General features: G+C 55.4%; 1 protein-coding gene across 4 annotated transcripts in view; it reads right to left on the reverse strand.

The window, feature by feature from the left end:
- Window positions 1-19,196, reverse strand: part of PTK7 (protein tyrosine kinase 7 (inactive)) — a gene marked incomplete at its 5' end in the record, with an annotated part of 59,855 nt that overhangs the window by 8,679 nt on the left and 31,980 nt on the right. The window contains 16 exons of one of the 4 annotated variants that reach the window (XM_082664233.1): window positions 1,552-1,632; window positions 2,511-2,743; window positions 3,369-3,524; window positions 4,383-4,586; window positions 5,925-6,052; window positions 6,150-6,300; window positions 6,418-6,567; window positions 7,860-7,979; window positions 8,091-8,226; window positions 8,387-8,520; window positions 12,085-12,351; window positions 12,601-12,749; window positions 13,749-13,899; window positions 13,995-14,185; window positions 14,553-14,655; window positions 15,041-15,328. In XM_082664233.1, coding sequence (XP_082520359.1) covers window positions 1,552-1,632; window positions 2,511-2,743; window positions 3,369-3,524; window positions 4,383-4,586; window positions 5,925-6,052; window positions 6,150-6,300; window positions 6,418-6,567; window positions 7,860-7,979; window positions 8,091-8,226; window positions 8,387-8,520; window positions 12,085-12,351; window positions 12,601-12,749; window positions 13,749-13,899; window positions 13,995-14,185; window positions 14,553-14,655; window positions 15,041-15,328 — 2,642 coding nt within the window. The remainder of the gene's footprint in view (window positions 1-1,551; window positions 1,633-2,510; window positions 2,744-3,368; window positions 3,525-4,382; window positions 4,587-5,924; window positions 6,053-6,149; window positions 6,301-6,417; window positions 6,568-7,859; window positions 7,980-8,090; window positions 8,227-8,386; window positions 8,521-12,084; window positions 12,352-12,600; window positions 12,750-13,748; window positions 13,900-13,994; window positions 14,186-14,552; window positions 14,656-15,040; window positions 15,329-19,196) is intronic. The other 3 variants (XM_082664234.1, XM_082664235.1, XM_082664236.1) reach the window with 3 other exon arrangements.

Consider the following 19,196-nt stretch of genomic DNA (forward strand, 5'->3'; position numbering starts at 1 on the left):
CTGCATTGGCAGGAGGATTCTTAACCACTGCGACACCAGGGAAGCCCTAAAATGCATTTCTTATAGGAGACTTTAACCAAAACCATTACAAAGCCACTATCCTACTCCTGGGCTCCTTGAACCTTAATGAGCTTAAGAATCAGCTGGAGAGCTTGTTTAAAAAAGGCGGATCCGGGCTTCCCTGGCGGCGCAGTGGTTGAGAGTCTGCCTGCCGATGCAGGGGATACGGGTTCGTGCCCCGGTCCGGGAAGAGCCCACATGCCGCGGAGCGGCTGGGCCCGTGAGCCATGGCCGCTGAGCCTGCGCATCCGGAGCCTGTGCTCCCCAACGGGAGAGGCCACAACAGTGAGAGGCCCGCATACTGCAAAAAAAAAAAAAAAAAAAAAAAAAAATGCAGATCCTCAGACCCCACTCTCACAGATTCCGCAAGTCTGAGGTACGGTCCATAAATCTCCAATTTTTTTTTTTAAAGCAATGCCCTTCCCCCACCATCCAATGCAGAATATTGTCCTTGGAGAGTATGAAACCCAACTTACTGAATTTTCCCCATCAAGTTCAAGACACTTGGGCAAAAAAGTGTGGAGAGATCTTCAGCAACAGTGGTGACAACTCTCAACCAAAGAGAGTCCCTCGGATCACGTGATGGAAATAACTTCCCGTCACCTGCCTACGCCCCTGTCCCAGCCAAAGCAACATACCTAAACTCCTCTTCTTCCCACCATTCACCTACTTCTTGTCCTTGAGACTTGAACTCGAATGCCTTTCTCTACCAGGAGACCTTTGTTAACCACACTGTCCACCTAAAGGACGTGGACGTCTTCAACGTCTCTTATTTTATGTCTCTCACTTGCTTTCTGTGTCTTACCTGAAGTCTGTAAGGCACGCGCCATACTCACTTACCCAAGCTCTCCCACTAGATCCTAAGTGCCCCAAGGACAGGCACAGTCTCAATTTTGCATCCCCAAGGGCCCATCATGCCAGATTCACTGGCTCCACGCGTGCCCTGATTTGTGAGCTCTGGGGTCCTGACATCCCACCCAGCTGGAGAAGCACGTCCTGTCCTGTGGCTTTCCATATACAGCCATAGCAGACAATCCTGTGGATTCTCGGAGATGGAGGCAGGGGCACCATGTCAGGAGGCCAGTTCACACGCGGAGGAGGAAGAAACACGCTCAGGGCCACGCCCAGCCCCGAAGGCCCCTAGACACCCAGGCTGCCTGCTGCTCCTCCAGCTCAGCGTCCAAGGCAGGCGACAGAAGTCCTGCTCCAGCGGCCAAGGTGAAGGGCAGCTCTTCTCTCCAAAAGCAACGTGGCCACACAAAGGCACTCACAGGCTCCATGACTGGGACAAGTCACCTAATCTCTCTAAACCTTGGCGTCTTCACCCACAACTCGGACAGCGACATGTATTGCAGAGGATCACCGTGATCGCTGAGGTAAGTACTTACACGGGGCCTGGCCCACAGGATGCCTTCAACCAGTGCACTGCTGTTAGGTAACTGCCCCGGGTCCTGGCCCACCTTGGGGGCCTCGACCCGCCCCCGTCCTCACCTTCTGCTTCGTGCTGAGGGGCTGCGACTTCAACTTTTCATCCTTGCTCTTGGAAATCCTCAGGAACTGTTTGAGGTCTCCCTGAGGAAAAGCCAGGCGTCTCTGTCAAGTCAGAGTCCAGCCGGTATCTCCAAAGCATCCAACCCAGCAGGTGCTCACAAGGTACCCGCCCCGGGGGGATGGTGGGTGGGGGGGTTGAGGAGCTCTGACCTGAACGCCCAATCCCCAGCCCAGACCCCCTCCCATGGGGAGTGTCCAGTGGGAATTAAAAACTATAGGAAGTGCCTCCTAGAAGCTCTCACGTCGGAAAGGGAGGAGGACGGTCATTGCCAGATGGGCAGGTGAGGAAGCCCCTGCCCTGAGGGAGCCAGGAGAGGAAAACCCCACAGCCCCCAACCCTCCGTCTTCACGGGGTCTTCACGGACCCCAGACAGGAAGGCTGTGTCCTCCAGACATAACGAAGAGGGGACACCAGCGGCAAAAACATGCACAAAGTGCTCACGAGCACTCGCTAACGGAAAGTCGAGGGTCACTCCACCCCCTTCCTGCCCCGAGCTGGGGAGTTTGACAAGCAGCAGCTCGAAGACCAAGGGGATTAGGCCTAGATGGGCGAGGGAATGAAGGGTGAGGGGTGGAGCTGGGCGTGCCAAGCAGGGTGGAAAGAGAAGGCTAGTGGCTGGGTTAACACTGTCCCTCAAGTGGTGCAGGCTGCAGGGAAAGAAGGAAAGCCAGTTTCTGAGCAGCGGGCAGAGGGAGAAGCCGGAAGAACCTGGGCCCCACCCCCAGACATGGGGCTGGCAGACGGGGTGCGGGTCAACGAAAGGTGGGTGTCGGAGAGCTGGGGGGACAGGAGGCTGAGCATCTCAAGGTGATGACAGCAGGTTCTCACGGTGCCCCCCACCCCCCAGGTCAGAGCACTGCCCAGCCCGAGACAAGCAGGGCCCCGGCCAGCAGCATACCAGGTCCACATACTCCAGCACCATGTAGTGGGGCTCAGCCTCCCGGCACAGTCCCAGCAGCCTCACCACGTTGGCGTGGTTCAGCTTCCCAAACATCTCGAACTCCCTCCGGAAGTCCAGCTGCTGCTGCTCGTCCCGGCTCTGCAGGCTCTTCACAAGCACCAGGGTCTCTGGCACCCCCTCCTCCAAGCCCTGCGCCTTTGCCAGGAACACCTCCCCAAACTCGCTCTTCCCTGCGGACACATGTCTGAGTCGGCCAGCAGCCTTCCCCCGAGCAGAGAAAGCCCCTGACTTGGGAGGCACCTGGCCTGTGTCACACAGCAGGGAGTCTCTCTGCTCCACCCACCTGGACCAGGCGGTGGCCCCAGCTGTGTGGGTGACCCTGAGCAAACCACTTCCCCTTCTGCCCTGGGCCTGGCAGTTGCTAACAGTGAAATAAAGGGGTCAGATTAATAGTACTTTCTAGAGGGTGGTCTGTATGAGAATTTTAGGTCATTCACCATAAATAGATCTTAGTTCTACATTCTAACCTATGCTCAGAAAACATTTAACTAGCACAGATCCGTAACTTTCAGAGTTATTCCTAAAACAAAGCTAACTTTAGTTGATTTCTTTTTAAAGGTGAGGGAGAGTCAATCTAAATAAAACATCAAGTGAATAATACACAGGAATGACAAAATCTGTGGAGGTGGGGTGTGGACAACAGGTGGGGGACACACTGGACCGGGCCTCTCCAAAGCTCCCTCCATTTCTGATGTTCTGGGCCTCAGGGACTCCAGAGCCACCAGCCCTAGCGCAGCCCCAAGACAGATCAGAGTCTGTAGTTAAGCAGGGGTGATGATGGCCAAGGCAACACACCCAGTGTGGTGATGGGCTGCAGGCTGGCCCGAGGGAAGTGCATCTTGTCACTTGTGCTGTGGCGTTTGTTGGTGGCCGCGGAGCTGGAGCCCAAGCTGGTCAAGGCCACTTCCTCTTGGATCTCTGCTGAGGGCTGTCCGTTCTGCAGAGGGCCGCCTGGGAAGAAGGGGCAGGGAGGGTGTCAGGATAAGACCTGACACTCTGGCCACCATGGCGGGGACTGCAGTTCTTTTCCACAATCTCCCACTTCCACCAAAGGGGTCCAATTCTGGGGTCCCACACAAAATCCACACACAATCCAACCGATGAACTGATGGGGCTGGGGTGAGGGAGACAGGCATCCCTTAGGGTATGACCACTTATTGACACAGCCGATTACAACTTTTGAAATGGAAAAAACTGCACAAGTCTTATCTGAGTCAATGGTCCCTGGACAGCATGGTGACATAAGGGTTTTTGCTTTCATAGGGTCTCCTGCAGGCACAAAGGGAAAATCACAACAAGGGAAACCCAGGCCCTGCTCCTGAACTCCTAAACTGAGAGGGGAGACCCAGCAATGTCCCCAGGGGGCTCCCAGTCGGAGGAGAGAATGGCAGGAGGAGGGAAACAGGCAGACAGATCGCCCCTGGGGAATCTCAAAGACTAATGGGGGGAGACAAGGTGTGCAAAGAAACATGAACACATATACTTAAATTATGTCTGTGGTTTCGAACTGCAGGGAGAAGGCAGGGAAACGTAGGAGGCTGGCCCAAGAGGCTCCAACGAGCAAGATGTAAGCCAGGTTGCGCAGAAGCCAAGGCCCAGGGAATCGGCCAACTCCAGGCTTCCAGCTGGGATTGGGGCAGGGGGGCGGCGGGGGAAGGGGAGGGGGGCGGTAAGGAGCGGCTCTGCTCTGGCTTCAGCAGTTCCCTCCAGCGCCACAGCGCTGTCCTCCGTGGCCACGGGAGGGCGCTCAGCACCTGCGCACAGCACCGCCTCCCTCTTCCTGGGCCTCCCTCCTCCAGGGCCCCTCACCGTTGAGGCACTCCATCTCTGGCTCCTCGCCCTCCGGCTGCTTCTGAAGCCGCTTGGCCTTGCAGCGCTTCTTGCAGTAGAACATGAGGCCCAGCACGGCAATGATGTAGGCCACGGCGGCGCCCACCGACAGCCCAATAGTCTGGATCATCTTGTAAGGCGGAGGGCTGCCCAGGCCCTCCGACTCCTCCAGCACCGGCTTGTCTGAGAGACATACAGATAGGTGTGAGCAGGGGACGCTGAAGCAAGCCCAGCCCTACTTCTCTACTGGCTGCTCCCTACTGCACACATAAGACAACCTCCCAGACACTTGGCCTGACCAAGCCAGAGCGACCCAGGGAGGGTCACCACCAGCAATGGCATCAACAAGGGCCAGGTCCTCAGGGCCCCACCAAGGCCAGAGGGAGCTCTGCAGGAGTTGAGGCCAGTGATTCCCAAGCTGGCTCTGCATCTGGACACGAGGCCGGGGACACACCTAAGAGGCACATCTGTCGGCCCCACCACAAACCCACACTGTTTGCTAACAAGCTTCCTTAATGACTTAACATCATGAGTCAGGCTCTGAAGAGCTGCATCTGGGAACTTTTGGTTTAGAATCCCAGCCATCGCCCAGCACAGAGTGGTTCTTCAAGAAAAGTATTGGTAGGGACTTCCCTGGCGGTCCAGTGGTTAGGGCTCTGCACTTCCACTGCAGGGGGCATGGGTTCAATCCCTGGTCAGGGAACTAAGATCTTTCATGTGCGGCATGGCCAAAAAATAAATAAATAAATAAAAAAAGAGAAACGTATTTGCAGAAGGGATCTTCTAGTCTAGGGGCTTTCAGTGGCCTCGGGTCCCATGGAGAAAGAGGTGCCTGGAGGGAGAGAGGCCCAAGGGGGAGGCCATGCAGGATTCCCCAACTCTCACACACACCCAGTGGCTTCAACCAAGGAGGCTGTCACTTCACCTTACTCATTTAAAGTTCCACATAAAACTTTGTCTAGAAAACCAGTTCTGCTGCTAAACCAAAAAAAGTTTGAAACCTCTCATTTAAACCACGCCCACCTTACAGACAGAGAAAAAAGCCCCTGGGGAGGAAATAACACCTGCAAGGGTACAGAGGTGGTTAACAAGAGAGGCCAGACCCAAACTCCAAGTCCCTGACCCTAGTCAGGGTGTTTCACCTGACACACCATCCTCTCTGGGCCTCCAGGGTAAAGGAAACTTGTGCTGCTGCTTCCTGGCCTGATCCCCTCCCTGCCCACCCAGGGACCTGTAGGGAGACCTGGGAGGAAGCATTTTAGGACAAGGGCACCATCCCCTGACTTCCCCGGAACAGGCACACACCCACTAGCCGTGGAATGTTTAAGGGAGAGCCCAGGTCCAGGCAAGGAACCTGAGACTGACGGTGAGGTGGCCTGGTGGAGGGGACACAGCTGAATGCCCGCGCCCACCGCAAAAATGGTTTCGTGCCTTCTGTGTACAGGGGCCGATGAGCACAAGGATGAGAAAGAAGTGAGGTGCCCCCACTTCCGGTGCAGGACACCCCTCCGGGTCCCATACCCACGACATAAAGGGGGGCCTCCGTGTGCTTGATGTTGCAGCTGTTGCCCGCGATGCAGGTGTAGCGGCCCGAGTCCTCGGGGGCAACATCGTGGATCACCAGGGAGCCGTTCTGGAAGATGTGCATCCTGCCAGGAGAGAAGTCACAGCGTTGCCCACCAGGCCAGCTCCAGGGAGACTGGGCTGCAGGAGAGGCAGGGTGGGTGTGGGAAGGAGACAGCCTACCTGGGTCCCAGCTTGGTGGGGTCCAGGATACGGTCTTTGCCCTTCCACTGAATGAGTGGCTTGGGGTCCCCCTGGGCCTCGCACCGCAGCAGGGCCGTGTGGCCCTGGTACACGGTCGTGCGCTCCGGCTCCACCTTGAAGGTGATGAACACTGGATGGGAAGAGCCCGGTGAGGGGCAGGGAGCACTGAGCAAAGGGGCTGGCGGGGTGCAGGCAGCTGCCCCACAGGGCCCGCCAGCCCCAGCCCCAGCCCCCTGCACGGTCGCACCTGCCACGGTGAGCTGGACGTGGGCACGGATCTGGCCCTGCAGCCCATTGGAGGCGATGCAAGTGTAGTTGCCGGCATCATTGCGGGTCACCCTGGCGAAGTGCAAGGTCCCAGCGTTGTCCGTCACCCACTCTGGAAGGCTGCTCCCATCTACAGGGGCAACATTGGGGAATGATGGGATGGACCAGAGTCCCATGAGTGGCCAGCAAAGCCCTCAGTCACTCGCCTCTACTGAAAAACACAGCATCGCTCCTGGCTATTCGCAGACAAGATCCAAACGCCTGAGCCAGGCATTGGGAGTCCCTATTACTTACTCCTTTTCCAATTTTTCAGTCTCACGTCCTTCTACTGCCCTGTATAACGTTCCACTTCCACCAAACCGGACTTCTGGTTGGGCTTGGAATGTGCCTTGCTCTCACCCTCACTGCCTGTCACTCTCCACTCCTAGAACCCATTCCTGCTCTTTGCCATCGTCCCACCCATTCTGAGTCCCACCCCCCACAGACAGCTCCCCCAGACACCTGAGCAGAGACAGCCCACTTGCTGCTCAGAATCTACAACCCCCCTCTCTCTCACTGTTAATGGGAATGTAAAAACCTTTTAAAAAACAATTTGGCCATTCGCATCAAGGGTTGTAAAAACGTGCATACCCTTTTATACATAATTATTCCATTTCTGGGAATCTTTCCCAAACGAAATAAACCCAAGTCCAGAAAAAACTCTGCCTCAAGATGTTTATTGCAGCAATAAAAAGACAGAGAGAGAGAGAGAGACAGAAAGAGGCAGAGAAAGGGAGGGAGGAAGGGAGGGTGGTTAACAACCCAAATGTCCAACATTTAGGGGATATTTAAGTAAATTACAGTGAATCCAATCATTGGAATATTATTGCAATCATCAAAACCAATGTTTATGTACAAAACCACGGGGAAATGCTTGATAATGTTAAGTAAAAAAAGATAAAATTACATACAGTTATCTGCATCTTCCATTTCTATAGTAAGCATGACTCAACTCATGGAAGTATAATAAGTGAAAATTATATGTACAGTAAAACTGCTATGTAAAAACAAAAAGATGTACACACAAAAAGGTACACACCCAGAGATGACTGATGGTGGGATTATGCATTATTTTCTGCCAAAATTTTCTAAAGGATTACTTTTACATTGGAAAGGATGACTATTTTGAAAAGAGGGAAAGGACTTTACGGCCCTGTCTGGACCAATCCAATCATTTGTTGCCTTGAGTCGTCTTATATGTTGTTTAATGCTGTAACCTGACCTCTTTTGTGTCTGGCTTTTTTTTTTCTAACTGGACCATAAATCGGCCCCTACATTTCTTGTCTATCCCAAAGTTTTGGGCACTCAGCTCATCCTCAGACAGGCATACATCTGACCAGTGGACTGCCTGCTGCCCCCACCCCATGCTCACACAGTACCCACCTGCCCGGACCCACTTAATAGTGGGCTTCTCTCGGCCTGTGGCTGAGCAGGGAACCGTGGCCTCCTTGTCAAACTCCATGCACTGCTGCGGCCGGGGCGGTGGTGTGAACTTGAGCTTTTCTGTTTCAGTAGCAGAAAAGGGGAGGAATTGAGGCGGCAGGCCTGAAGATTCTGGACGCTGCTGCTCCCTCCCTGGTCCTCTCCTGCCCAGGAGGCCAGGCGCCAGCTCACCCAGCACTTGGACGCGGGCCTGGGCCTCGATGCTGCCAGCGGGGGTGCTGCTCACGCAGCGGTACCACGTCCCGTCGTACACCTCCACGCTGTTGATGCGCAAGGTCCCGTTCTTGAAGACCTCGAACCGCGAGTCCTGCAGCACAGAAGATGTGCCTGAGAGTAGGTCTCGGCCTACCCCCCACCATCATCTCCCTGGGGGACAGCTTCGGGGTGGGGGGAAGCGAGCCTTGGAGGTGAGCACAGAGGACTCCGTGTCCCCGCCCCACCCCCCCAGCAGTAATCCCCGTTCTCACCTCCGAGATGAGCATCTGGTTTCTGTACCAGGAGACTGTGGGTTTGGGTGTGGCCTGGGTCAGGCAATGCAAGTAGCCTGGCTTGCCCTCCTCCAGCTGGCTGTCTTGGGGCTTCTCCAGCCACGTGGGCACAGCTTAGAGGGACAGGGAGGAAACAGAAGGTTGACCAACCCATCTACAAAACCAACAGATCCAATCCCAAGAAATTCTAATAGCCTCCCCCCCAACCCCAGCCCTGAGATTAGAAACCCTTGTCTGCTCCGGCGATAACTGCAGCCATGACCCCTTAGTGAAGGCCCATGTGCCGGTACCTTTTGAACATTATCCTAGCTAATGATCACAATATACCCCCAAGGTATTTATTTTTATACCCATTTTATAGATAAGACAACAGAGGTTCAAAGAAGTAATGGTGATTTATTAATCCATGATAGAGAGAGGATTGAAAACTGGTCTGCATGACTCCAAAATCCTTGCTTTCTTTATTACACCATAACGTTCCGAGGCTCGGTCCCTGAATCTCTGTTCCGTTTTAGCCATGCTCATCCCCTGAATGATCTCATCCAGTCCACGGCCTTCAGTACCATCCAAGTGGATGAGTCCCAAATACACAGCCTGGCTCCTGGCCTCCCCCCAATGAACTTCAGACCTGCAAATCCTACCGGCATTTCCAACTGGATATCTAATAGGCACTTCAGGCTTTATACGTGCAAAAGAGAACGCTCAATTTCTCCCCAAACCTGCTCATCACAGTTTTCTCTATCTCAGTAAATAGCACCACTATCCAGCCAACTGTATAAGCCAAAAACTTAGTTGACTTCTCTCTCTACGGCTCCCCCTGCCATCACATTCATTCTATACAAACCTCATCTACCTCAGCTCTAAAATGTATCCTAACTTTCACCACCTCCCACCTCCACCGCTACCACCTCTGTTCAAGCCCCTTAAACACCTCCCCTAGAGGATTACAGTCATCTATTAACTGGTTTCCTGTTTAGACTCTTGCCCCTAACAGTCTAGTCTTCTCAGAATAGCCAGAGTCACCTTTTGAAAATGTCACTCTCACACTCAGTCCCTGCAAGGATTTCTCATCCTCTGACTTGGTGGAGCAGACTTTGCAAAGATGGCTTTAAACAGTCCTCCCATCTCTTGCTTCTCTTTGTAATGTGGCGTTGCCACTTTCCCATCAAGAGGCAGGGTCTATTTCTCTACTGCCTGGAATCTGGGTGGCCTGTGACTTGCCCTGTCCAATAGAATATAGTGGACAATGTCTAAGCTAATGCCTTGAGAAGGCTTGCAGGATCCACTTTTGCACTCTTGGAACCCAGCCTCCACGTGAGAAGCCTGAGCTAGTCTGTTGGAGTGGCTGTGTGGAAGGGAACCAAGGCACCCTGGTCGATATCCTCCCTCAACTGCCAGACTGAGCGAGGCACCTGAGGGAGGACATCAGGGAACAGCCAGCCACCAGCTGACGTACCAGCTGCCGCCAACAGCACATGGAGCTGAACCATACCCACAGAATCAATCATGAGCAAATCGGTGGCTATTGTTTCATGTTTTGGACTGGTTTGTTACACAGCAGTAGCTAACTGGTACACTTGTATTACAAACCAAAGTCCTTACCATGTTCTTACAAAGCTTCATATGATCTAATCTCTGCCTCTCAGACAACCTCAACCACACTCACCATCACTTATTCAACACAAGCCACACAGGCTACTGCTGTCCCTTCAATTTACAAGCCCATTTCTTGCTCAGGGCCCGTCCACGTGGTTCCCTCTTTAATTTAAGCATCAGCTCAAATACCACCTTCTAAAGAAGCCTTCTCTAAACTCCCCCTGGCCCTCATGCCATCTCTCTGTCACTTACCCTATTTGATTTTTCTTCATGGCTCTGCTGCCACCTAAAATCATATATTTGTTCATTCAATTGTTTTCCTTGCTTGCTTTGTTGCTATTAGACTACGAGCTCCACAAGGGGAAGGATTTTTGTCTGCTTTGTTCATTGCTGCATTCCCAGTACTGGGAGCAGTGCCCAGCACAAAGAAGGCACTCGATAAAGCTGTTGATGGAATGCAGGGATGGAGTCCTTCCTCCTCCGAACTGTACCCACTACCCCTTCGCACCAGTCCAGCCCTGCGTGCGTCACGCACTCTCTCTAATTCCACAGGTCTTCTCAGGGAGCAGTGCAGGCACAGGGCACTGTTGGTGCCTGTCAAAAGACTGATCAAAGCCAGCACTCCCACCTCCAGCACGCATATGCCTCACTTGGAGCATATGCTGAACACTCTTTGTCTGGGCCCACCCCCAGAGAGGCCGGGGGCAGGAGATGTGGAGTGTGGTCCCAGATTCTGTATTTTTAAAAGCATCCCCGGGACTTCCCTGGTAGCGCAGTGCTTAAGAATCCGCCTGCCAATGCAGGGGACATGGGTTCGATCCTGGTCCAGGAAGATGCCACATGCCGCGGAACAACTAAGCCCATGAGCCACAACTACTGAGCCCACGTGCCACACTACTGAAGCCCGCATGCCTAGAGCCCGTGCTCTGCAACAAGAGAAGTCACCACAATGAGAAGCCTGCACACCACAATGAAGAGTAGCCCCTGCTCACTGCAACTAGAGAAAGCCCGCAAACAGTAACGAAGTAACAAAGATCCAACGCAGCCAAAAATAATTAAAAATAAATAAATAAATAAAATGCAAAATTAAAAAATAATAATAAAAAAATAAAAGCGTCCCCAATGAAACAGGTGAACAACAGACCCCGACTGGAGAAAGGCTGATCATGGCTGCTTGCATTTGTCTGCACGTCGCTGTGGAAGTGTCCTGAGCGCATGTTACCTGGATGCTGCAGCTTCCCACCCGAACCAGGTACCTGAGCACGAAAGTGCATGTCTCCTAGGTTTTAGTATCTTAATGGGAATAATACCACCACAACTTCCAAGTGTACAAAGCTCTTTTCATGTTTGAAATCTTTTTGAATTTTTGCAATTTACCTACTTGGAAAGATGTAGAGGTAAATGGAAGAAGCAGGTTGCAAAATGGTATGTGTGTGTGTATGAATTTGTCTCGGATATCCTTTTAAATTATCATAAACGTTTGACACAGGCATGGTGTAAATAAATAAATCTCTATGCCTGTAGCAAGGGTATATAGGTCTTTATCATTTATTTCACAAGTCATATGTTCACTGTAGAAATTTGGAAAGTATAACAACAAATAAAATAATTACTACCTATAACTCTGACACATCACCTTCCCCAAAAAGAAAAGGAAAGATCTTTTTTATCTACTTCACTGATCTTTCTGGCCATCTAGTAGGGAAGGTAGTGAGTTATTAAGCCCTATTTTATGGATGAGGAAACTGACGCCTGGCAAGGCAGGTGACTTTCTACCCGTGGTCATTCCATGCACTGGGGACGGAGTGGGACCTGGGTCTCAAGACTCCCACTCTGTTACTTTGTCCTCTGCAGCCAGAGGACCACTTTTCTGGCACCACAACCTCTGTGCCTGACTCGCCACTGTCCACTCCAATATCACCTCCCAACGGCTGACTGGTTCCCAAGCCGGCAGGGCTCAGAGCTGAGGCAGGGCCTCAGGTGAGCACCAGAGAAGCCTCTATCCATCACACCCAGAGCCCAAGACCTCCTGGGACCTGGGCTCCCCTCCTCGCCTCGCCCTTCAGGGCAAAGGTGCTCACTGGCCACGGTGATGTTGACATCCTGTCTCCGCCAACCAGCCAGGTTGGCTGCATGGCAGGTATAGACACCAGCATCGCTCTCGGCAGTGCTGGCAAATACCAGCTCATGGCCCTGCTGGTAGACTCTGCCGTGGGCAGGCAGACGGGCTCCCGCGTGCTCCCACCACACACTGGGCTCCGGCAGACCCTGGGGGGGCGGGCAGGCCACACGCTCCTCGCTGCCAGCCGTGAACACCCGTGGCTCAAATGGTGGCATATCTTCAATCTCTGCAGGGATGGGAGCAGACAGCCTGGTTACTGTGGGGCCCAGGGTACCTGACGTTCTCCCGCAGCAAGCCTTGCCCTTTCCAGCACGAGCCCTCCCCGTGACCTTCAGCATTTCCTCTTCCAAGCCCAGCATCCTCTTCCTCCCTCTGCCCTCCAAGCTGCTCTGAGTGGAAACAGGAGCCTAAATCTCTACGTGCCCACAACGTTGAAGGCGGCTCCCACCTCGGCACCCCAGACCCAGGGACCCACCTGCCAGGCGGAGAGTGGCCTCCAGGATGACAGGAGGGCCCCTCTGGCCCTGGCCTACGCAGCGGTAGACCCCTGCATTGCGCGGCCGGACCTGGGTCAGCAGCAGGGACCCGTTGGCAAACACCGTGGCTCTGCGGACGTGCGGGGGGCTGTGGAGGGGAGAGAGTGCTCTTTGAAAGGAGTGGCCCACAGGCCTTCTTCTGGAGGGCGGCCAGTGGAACCCCATCCTGCACAGGTCAGATATGCAGGAAGGAATCAACCAGGAACAGGGCAGAGAGAAGGAAGCCAACACGCCACTCTGGTGTGTGCGTGTGTGCCTGTGTGTGCACGTGTGTGCCTGTGTGTGCACGTGTGTGCGTGCGCTTGTCCGCGTGTATGTGGAGGTGTGTATTCTAATTACAAGAGACGCAGCTTTGGGGCAGCCAGGCGAGCAGCAGTGCAAGTGGGAGGCAGCAAGCAATCAGTGTGGAGACAGAGTCAAGATACGCCTGCTGGTAAAGCAGCAACTCCAGCACCAGAAGTCCCTCAGACGCACCAGACGGACTACTGATGATGTCCTCAGGGCTGCAGCCAGGCGGGATCCCAGCCCACAGCCTAGGGAGCCACACCTCCAAAGGACCATGGCCACACCTGACACCACACAGGTGGTGTGGTCTCTGCTCTCATAGGGCCTGGATGAGGACAGAAGTCCCTATAGAGGCCTGACACCTCCCGGCACCTTCTAGTAATGTCTGCTTCTTCCAAAAAATGTGCGTGTGCGTGCATGTGTGTGAGTAAGGTATCCTTGCCCTCCAGGACCTTCCTGTGCAGACTGTGATCCCCCAGGTCCCCTGTGTCCCTCCATCCTTGGGTCTCTACCCCCCCATCCCAGAGGACCCATGTGGGCAGAAAGGGAGGAGAGAAAGTAGCAGAGCCATCGCTGGCTCACACAGTGTGTCTGTGGGAACTGGAAAAAGATGCCCTTCCGGGAGACCCTTCCCTTTGTTGGAATCATTTTGTAACAGGAAGACATTCTACTGCCATCTGCTGGAAAGTCGAAGTAATACACGTATAGATCTATGATGTCTGCGATAAGAACTTCGTTCCCTTTTAGAGAACCATACACAACTTCTATCACCATACTGGAAAGCTGCTGCCAGATGCCTTACCGGCTGCGGTTAGTGATGGGAGTCTCATCCTCAAAGACCCACTGCAGGCTCGGGGGCGGGTGGGCTGAGAACTGACAGTGGAACATGGCCTCCTCATTCCTTGCCACTACCACGTCCTGGGGGGCCAGTACCACCCTGGCAAAGCTCTCATCTGGGGTGAGGGAGGCACAGACACATGAGCAGGCAAGGTGGGGAGGCCCCTCCCCCATCCCCAACTCACCTTCTCCATCCCTGCCCCAGGCTCACCAGCAATGCTCAAGGTGAAGTTCTGACTGCTGCAGGCCTGGCCAAAGGCATTGTGGGCACAGCAGGAGTAGATGCCACTGTGCTCAGGGCCGGCTGGCCGGAGGGTCAGGTTCTTCTCCTTACTGCTGACCGTGTGGTTGCTCTGACCATCAGACAGGGCGCTCCCATCTTGGAACCACTGGTAGGTGGGCCTGAGGGGCCGAGGGGGTCAGTAGCAGGGGGGCAGGGGGGTCTCAGGTGGCCGGCAGGGAGGGCCAGAATCAGAGGGTCAGGGCTAGACCCCTCAGTTTACAAATGGGGAAACTGAGGCCTGGAGAGGGACCGTGACTTGCACAGAGGCACACAATTCAGGGGCAGAATCTGGCTGAGATTCTAGATTTCTCAGCTCCCAGAATCCAGGATCACTCCACAGCACAAGGCTGCCCCTTCTCTGGTGACCAGGGCCCAGTGTGGAGCAGCATGGGGCAGGGGCGGTGGCAGAGTCCACAGTTTGGGGAGACAGCTCTTGACATCAGTCCAGAATAACCCTTTCCCTCCCCACCCTCAGTGTCTCCTTACCGAGGGTGCCCGTCAATGTGACAACGCAACATGACCTGGGTCTGTGGCTGGATCTCGGCTTCCGAGGCTGGATGCTTCAGGACCACGGGACCGGACTCAATCCCTGGAGCAGAGGCCATGGTTGCAGAGTGAGGGGCGGGGCAGAGCAAGGGTGAGAGAGCAGAGGAGGAGGACAAGCAGGAAACGATGGAACCTGGAGGCTCTGGAGCCAAGGGACACTGGGGCACACTGCCTCACTGCTCCTGCCATTTGCAAAAGTATCTGGCAGATCAATGGGTTCAAGACTTGAAGGGGAAAAAAAATAAGTTCTGGAAAAATTAAAACGTTTTAACTTCCTCTTATCCACACAAGCAGAGAGCTGACCCCAACTGCATTCTCCCTGCCCCATTCAACTGGAAATGGGAGAAGCTGAGGCAAAGGAGGAGTCCCGCAGGGCTCGGGAGTTGAGGGTCTAGAGGGAGGGGGCGGGCACAGCTCCCGGCTCTCACATTTGATGTTGAAGGAGGCGTTGGCACTGCGGGCCTCCTCTCCGGTGGCATCATCCCGCGCCACGCACTGGAAGGCTCCCGAGTCCTGCAGCCGGTCCACAGCTGCGAAGCTCAGGCTGCTGCCCTGGGCGAAGCGCCGTTCGGTGTCCTGGACTGGGGCCCCATCCAGCAGCCAGTACACGTGCACTGGGCCTGGGGCCTCGACCTCACAGCGGAGCAGCGCCCGGCGCCCCTGCAGTGCATCCTGGGAGGATGGCTCCTTGATGAAGACAATGGTTGCCTGGGCACCTGCAGATGGGGAACACGGGAGAGGCAGGGTCAGGGGGAGCTGCAGCCACTGTTCTAACACAGGTCACCCACTGTCCTGTGCACAGGAGACGTCCAGTAAGTGCAAGTGAGAAGGATCATTAGACCACAATTGCCAAGTGTCCACTGAGGAACGTTTACACTGTGCTGGGCGCTCCGCAGGATACAAAGATGCGGTACCCTCCGGGACGCTAGTCTGGAGGCGGACCCAGGATAAGGCAAAGCTCGTGCCAAATGAATGATGTGGGCAGTCGGTGCCTCTAGAACACCGAAGAGGGAGGGAGCCCCAAGGGCTAGGGGAAGGAGGGGATTAATGCCACATGGGACACTCCCTAGAGGAAGAGGGCCTTGGAGCTATGGGACCAGATCATAGGAAATGCCAGACCAGGGAGCGGGGAACATCAGCAAGCAACCCTCCCACCATCTTCAGAATGCAGGACACTGAGCAAAGTTAAATCATGATCCAAAGAGCTTCTTGGAAGGATTACTGGCACTCACATACCCGCTGAGGGTCCAGCATCAGAGCTGGCCACAGGTCAGGGAGGCGGTTCTGAATCCCATCCACAGACCACTCTGCAGCCCAGCATTCCCCAGGGGCGTCTTTGGGAGAACCCATCCCATCACAGGAGAAGCCAATATTCTCTTGAACTGGCATTATTCCCAAAGACATGCCAGGGCCACCCCCACGTCCTTCTCTCCATCCTTAAGGATCCATCTGTGGCCAAGGCTAGCTCTTCTGTGCTAGGTGAGAGGTGAGCTAAGTGGTCCCAGGTTTTCACCTGAATCCACTCCTCCTCCTGCATGGCTACAGTTCAGCTCTGGCAGGGGTCAGGGGGGTACCCTCGGGGGAAGGGGCCCTGCAATCAAAGGTGGAACTGTAGCCAAACAAAGGGGAGAGTGAAGAGCCTGTGCAGAGTGGCAGATGGGCTGGGGAGGCGGAGGGCAGGGCCACGCAGGTGGCATAGTTACCAAGCCAGGAATAATACACCGGGCTTTGTTCCTGGTCCGTGTGGGCGCCCTGCAGAGGCCCAGAGCTGCAGAGCCCGGGACACCAGCCGCCTGGGGAGTTTGGCAGGTGGCGGGGGGGGGCGGTGATGGCACAGAGGAGGATGTGTTACCCCTCCAGGAAGAAGGAACAGGCCACCTGGGGCTGCTACGTGAAGAAGCAGGCTCTGCCTCTGGCCAAACTGGGCCCAGTAAGGGCAGGAAGGAAGAGGCTAATGGGGTTCTGCCCATCCCATCCCAAACCACTGGAGACTGATCTTGGCCCAAAGAGCACCCTTCCCAGTCCCTGGGCGGAGCCGGGGGAGGGGGGGGTTGGTTCTTTAGGGCACAAGAACCTGTCTCCTCATAAAGTCAGTTTCAAGACAAGTTCAGGATCCCCCAGGGCTGGGGCCAGAGGAGGGGCTGACCCGATGTTGGTCTGCTTCCCAGCGTTCCAAAGGGGCTGGCCCGCAAGACACACAGAGCTGAAAGGGGCTGGGAGCTCCCGCATTACTTCTCATTGGGTTCCTGCTGGCTCTCTGGATGGGACAATTCTCCACCACGCTGGGCTACCCCACCCACTGTGCAAGTTAGCAAATCTGCACCCAGTCACCCTAACAGCCCAAACAACCCCGCTCAGTTCCAATATCTGCACAGGAGTGCGGTCCTGCCCCCGCTGAGCAACATGGTACAACCCTGTGTAGTACGGATGGGTGGGTCAACTGAGGTCCAGAGAGATCAAACAGCTAATTGGTGGCAGAGCCAGGACCATGATCCAAGGAGGCCAACTCCATACCCCACGCTCTTCCCAGCCCCGTCCAGGAACTCAAAACCAATCCTGGAAGTATCTGATCTCAGAACGGGTCTCACTCCCCGCAGCCAGGTAGAAAGCTAGACACACCTCCTGCAGACAACGCCAGGCTCACAGAGGCACTCAGCGAACACTAGCTGAACTGGGGTGACCTCAGAGGAAGCGTGGGGCAAGAGCTGGCGGACACAGGGGCATCCGAAACACTTCCCGACCCCCACTCCTGACACAGATGGGCAGCCTCGCACCGAGGCCTCAGCAGGCCTCTGCAAACGTGACTCATCCAAATCTTGGGGCCCTCGACCCAGAACTAAAGATGCTCATCAAAGACCAGAGAGAGATCATCTGCCTCAAAGTGTAGGTGACTCCCCACTTCCCAGCTCAGCTTCTCCAGACACAGTGGGGGCCAGGAGTCTCGTCCATACACAGGAGCGTTAGTTAAGCGTTTGCAGTCAGGTCCGACTCGATCCTGACCATCACACTCGGTCTGCCTGACCTTGGGTAAGGAACACAGACCGTGCCCCAGCTTCCTCTGCCTCTCCCATGAGGCCGTCGTGACTCAAAAACGCAGTAACACGTGTGAAGTGTCTTGGATGAGCTCGCTCGGCGGGCGGCTACCGTGATCCTTACCACTGTCACCCATCCTGCCCAAGGACTCGAGTTTTAGGGATATTAGGAAGCTCCCCCCAGGCAAGGCCCAGCACCATCTCAGACCCCAGATGGGAAAGGGATAATCAGGTGGGGGGTAGGATGGAGGGAAAGGGGCTGTGGGGTTGCAGGAACCACAGACCACTTGCCACAGAAACCTGAGCTGGGAGAAGAGATGGCATGACTCAGAGGGACCCCAGCTCAGCCTCCAGCATCCCGTCCTGTCCCGGGGCTGGAGCTGCAGGAGCTGTGGTGAGACGCTGCATTCCCAGACTGCCACTCAGAGCCCCCGCCGCACCCCCAAGACAGGGCCTGGGAAACATCAAAGCCGGCCCCGCGGGGCCCTCTGTCCTGACGTCAGCTCACAGCAGGTCCTGGTTAGTGCTTGGCTGGGGCAGACTTTAGATGTAACAAAAGGCAGGGAGGGCAGCCACCAGGCCTCCTCTAAGACCCCGGCCCCTGCTCTGAGCGCACACCCCTGGCCACCAGGCTTCTCACGCAGGAGCCTGGCCCAGTGCTGTGGCACCCACGTTTACTGCGCCCAGTCTGGCCATCTGCATGGTCTGCAGGAGAGGGGGGTCTGTTGTTTTGTTTGAGGAGAAACGGGCAGGCCGAGGAGCCCCTGGCAGATATGCCAGACTCCAGACAGGGAGGGGCTGGGAAGTGAGGGACTCTTCAGAAGCTTCGGCTGAATGACAGAGAAGGAGGAAGGCTCTGGGGATCGAGGTGGTACCTGCCTCGAGGTGGCACAGTCCCCAGCACATCCCTGTCCCTGCACCACCTGACTTGAGGATGCCCCCAGGGCTGTGGTCCAGGGAAGGCCCGCTCTGGAAGCACACCGGTCCTGGGCTTCCCAAAGCCTCCCCCCTTTCAGAGTCCGGTCCTCCGTGCATGACACCTTCTGTACCCTCACGGAACACCTGGCCCACGTGCTCCTCAAGGAAGCCGCTCAGCATAGCAGCAGCCAGTGGCCCTGCCGCTCCCTAGCAATGCCACCTCCGCTGGCCTCTCCCTTGACATGAAATGAGGACCCCAAGCCTACCACTCAGGGGCTATGTGAGGCTAAGTGGGTTCATAAATGCAAAGCCCGAAGCACAGAGAGGGCATGGTGGGCTCAGGAAGCACTGGCACCGTGACCGGCAGGCAGAGTCATCTGCCCACATCAGGCACGACCCCAGCAGAGCTGGCGCTGCAAATACCCAATAAGGACATTTTCCAAGCCATTTCCTTGGCTCCTCGACAGCCATCTACATGCAGACACTCACTCTGCCTGCGCCCTGGCCCCAGCCCCCTGAGAAAGGCCTGTGTGGGCAGCAGCCCAACTCCCGCCCCCCACTCACCAGCAAGCGGCTGGTCTGGTGCCCACCTTCCTTGATGCTCTCTGGGCTCCAGGCCCAGTCGACCCACGTG

The sequence above is a fragment of the Grampus griseus genome (genome assembly GCF_964374135.1).
Source record: "Grampus griseus genome assembly, chromosome: 10".
NCBI classification, from domain to species: domain Eukaryota; kingdom Metazoa; phylum Chordata; class Mammalia; order Artiodactyla; family Delphinidae; genus Grampus; species Grampus griseus.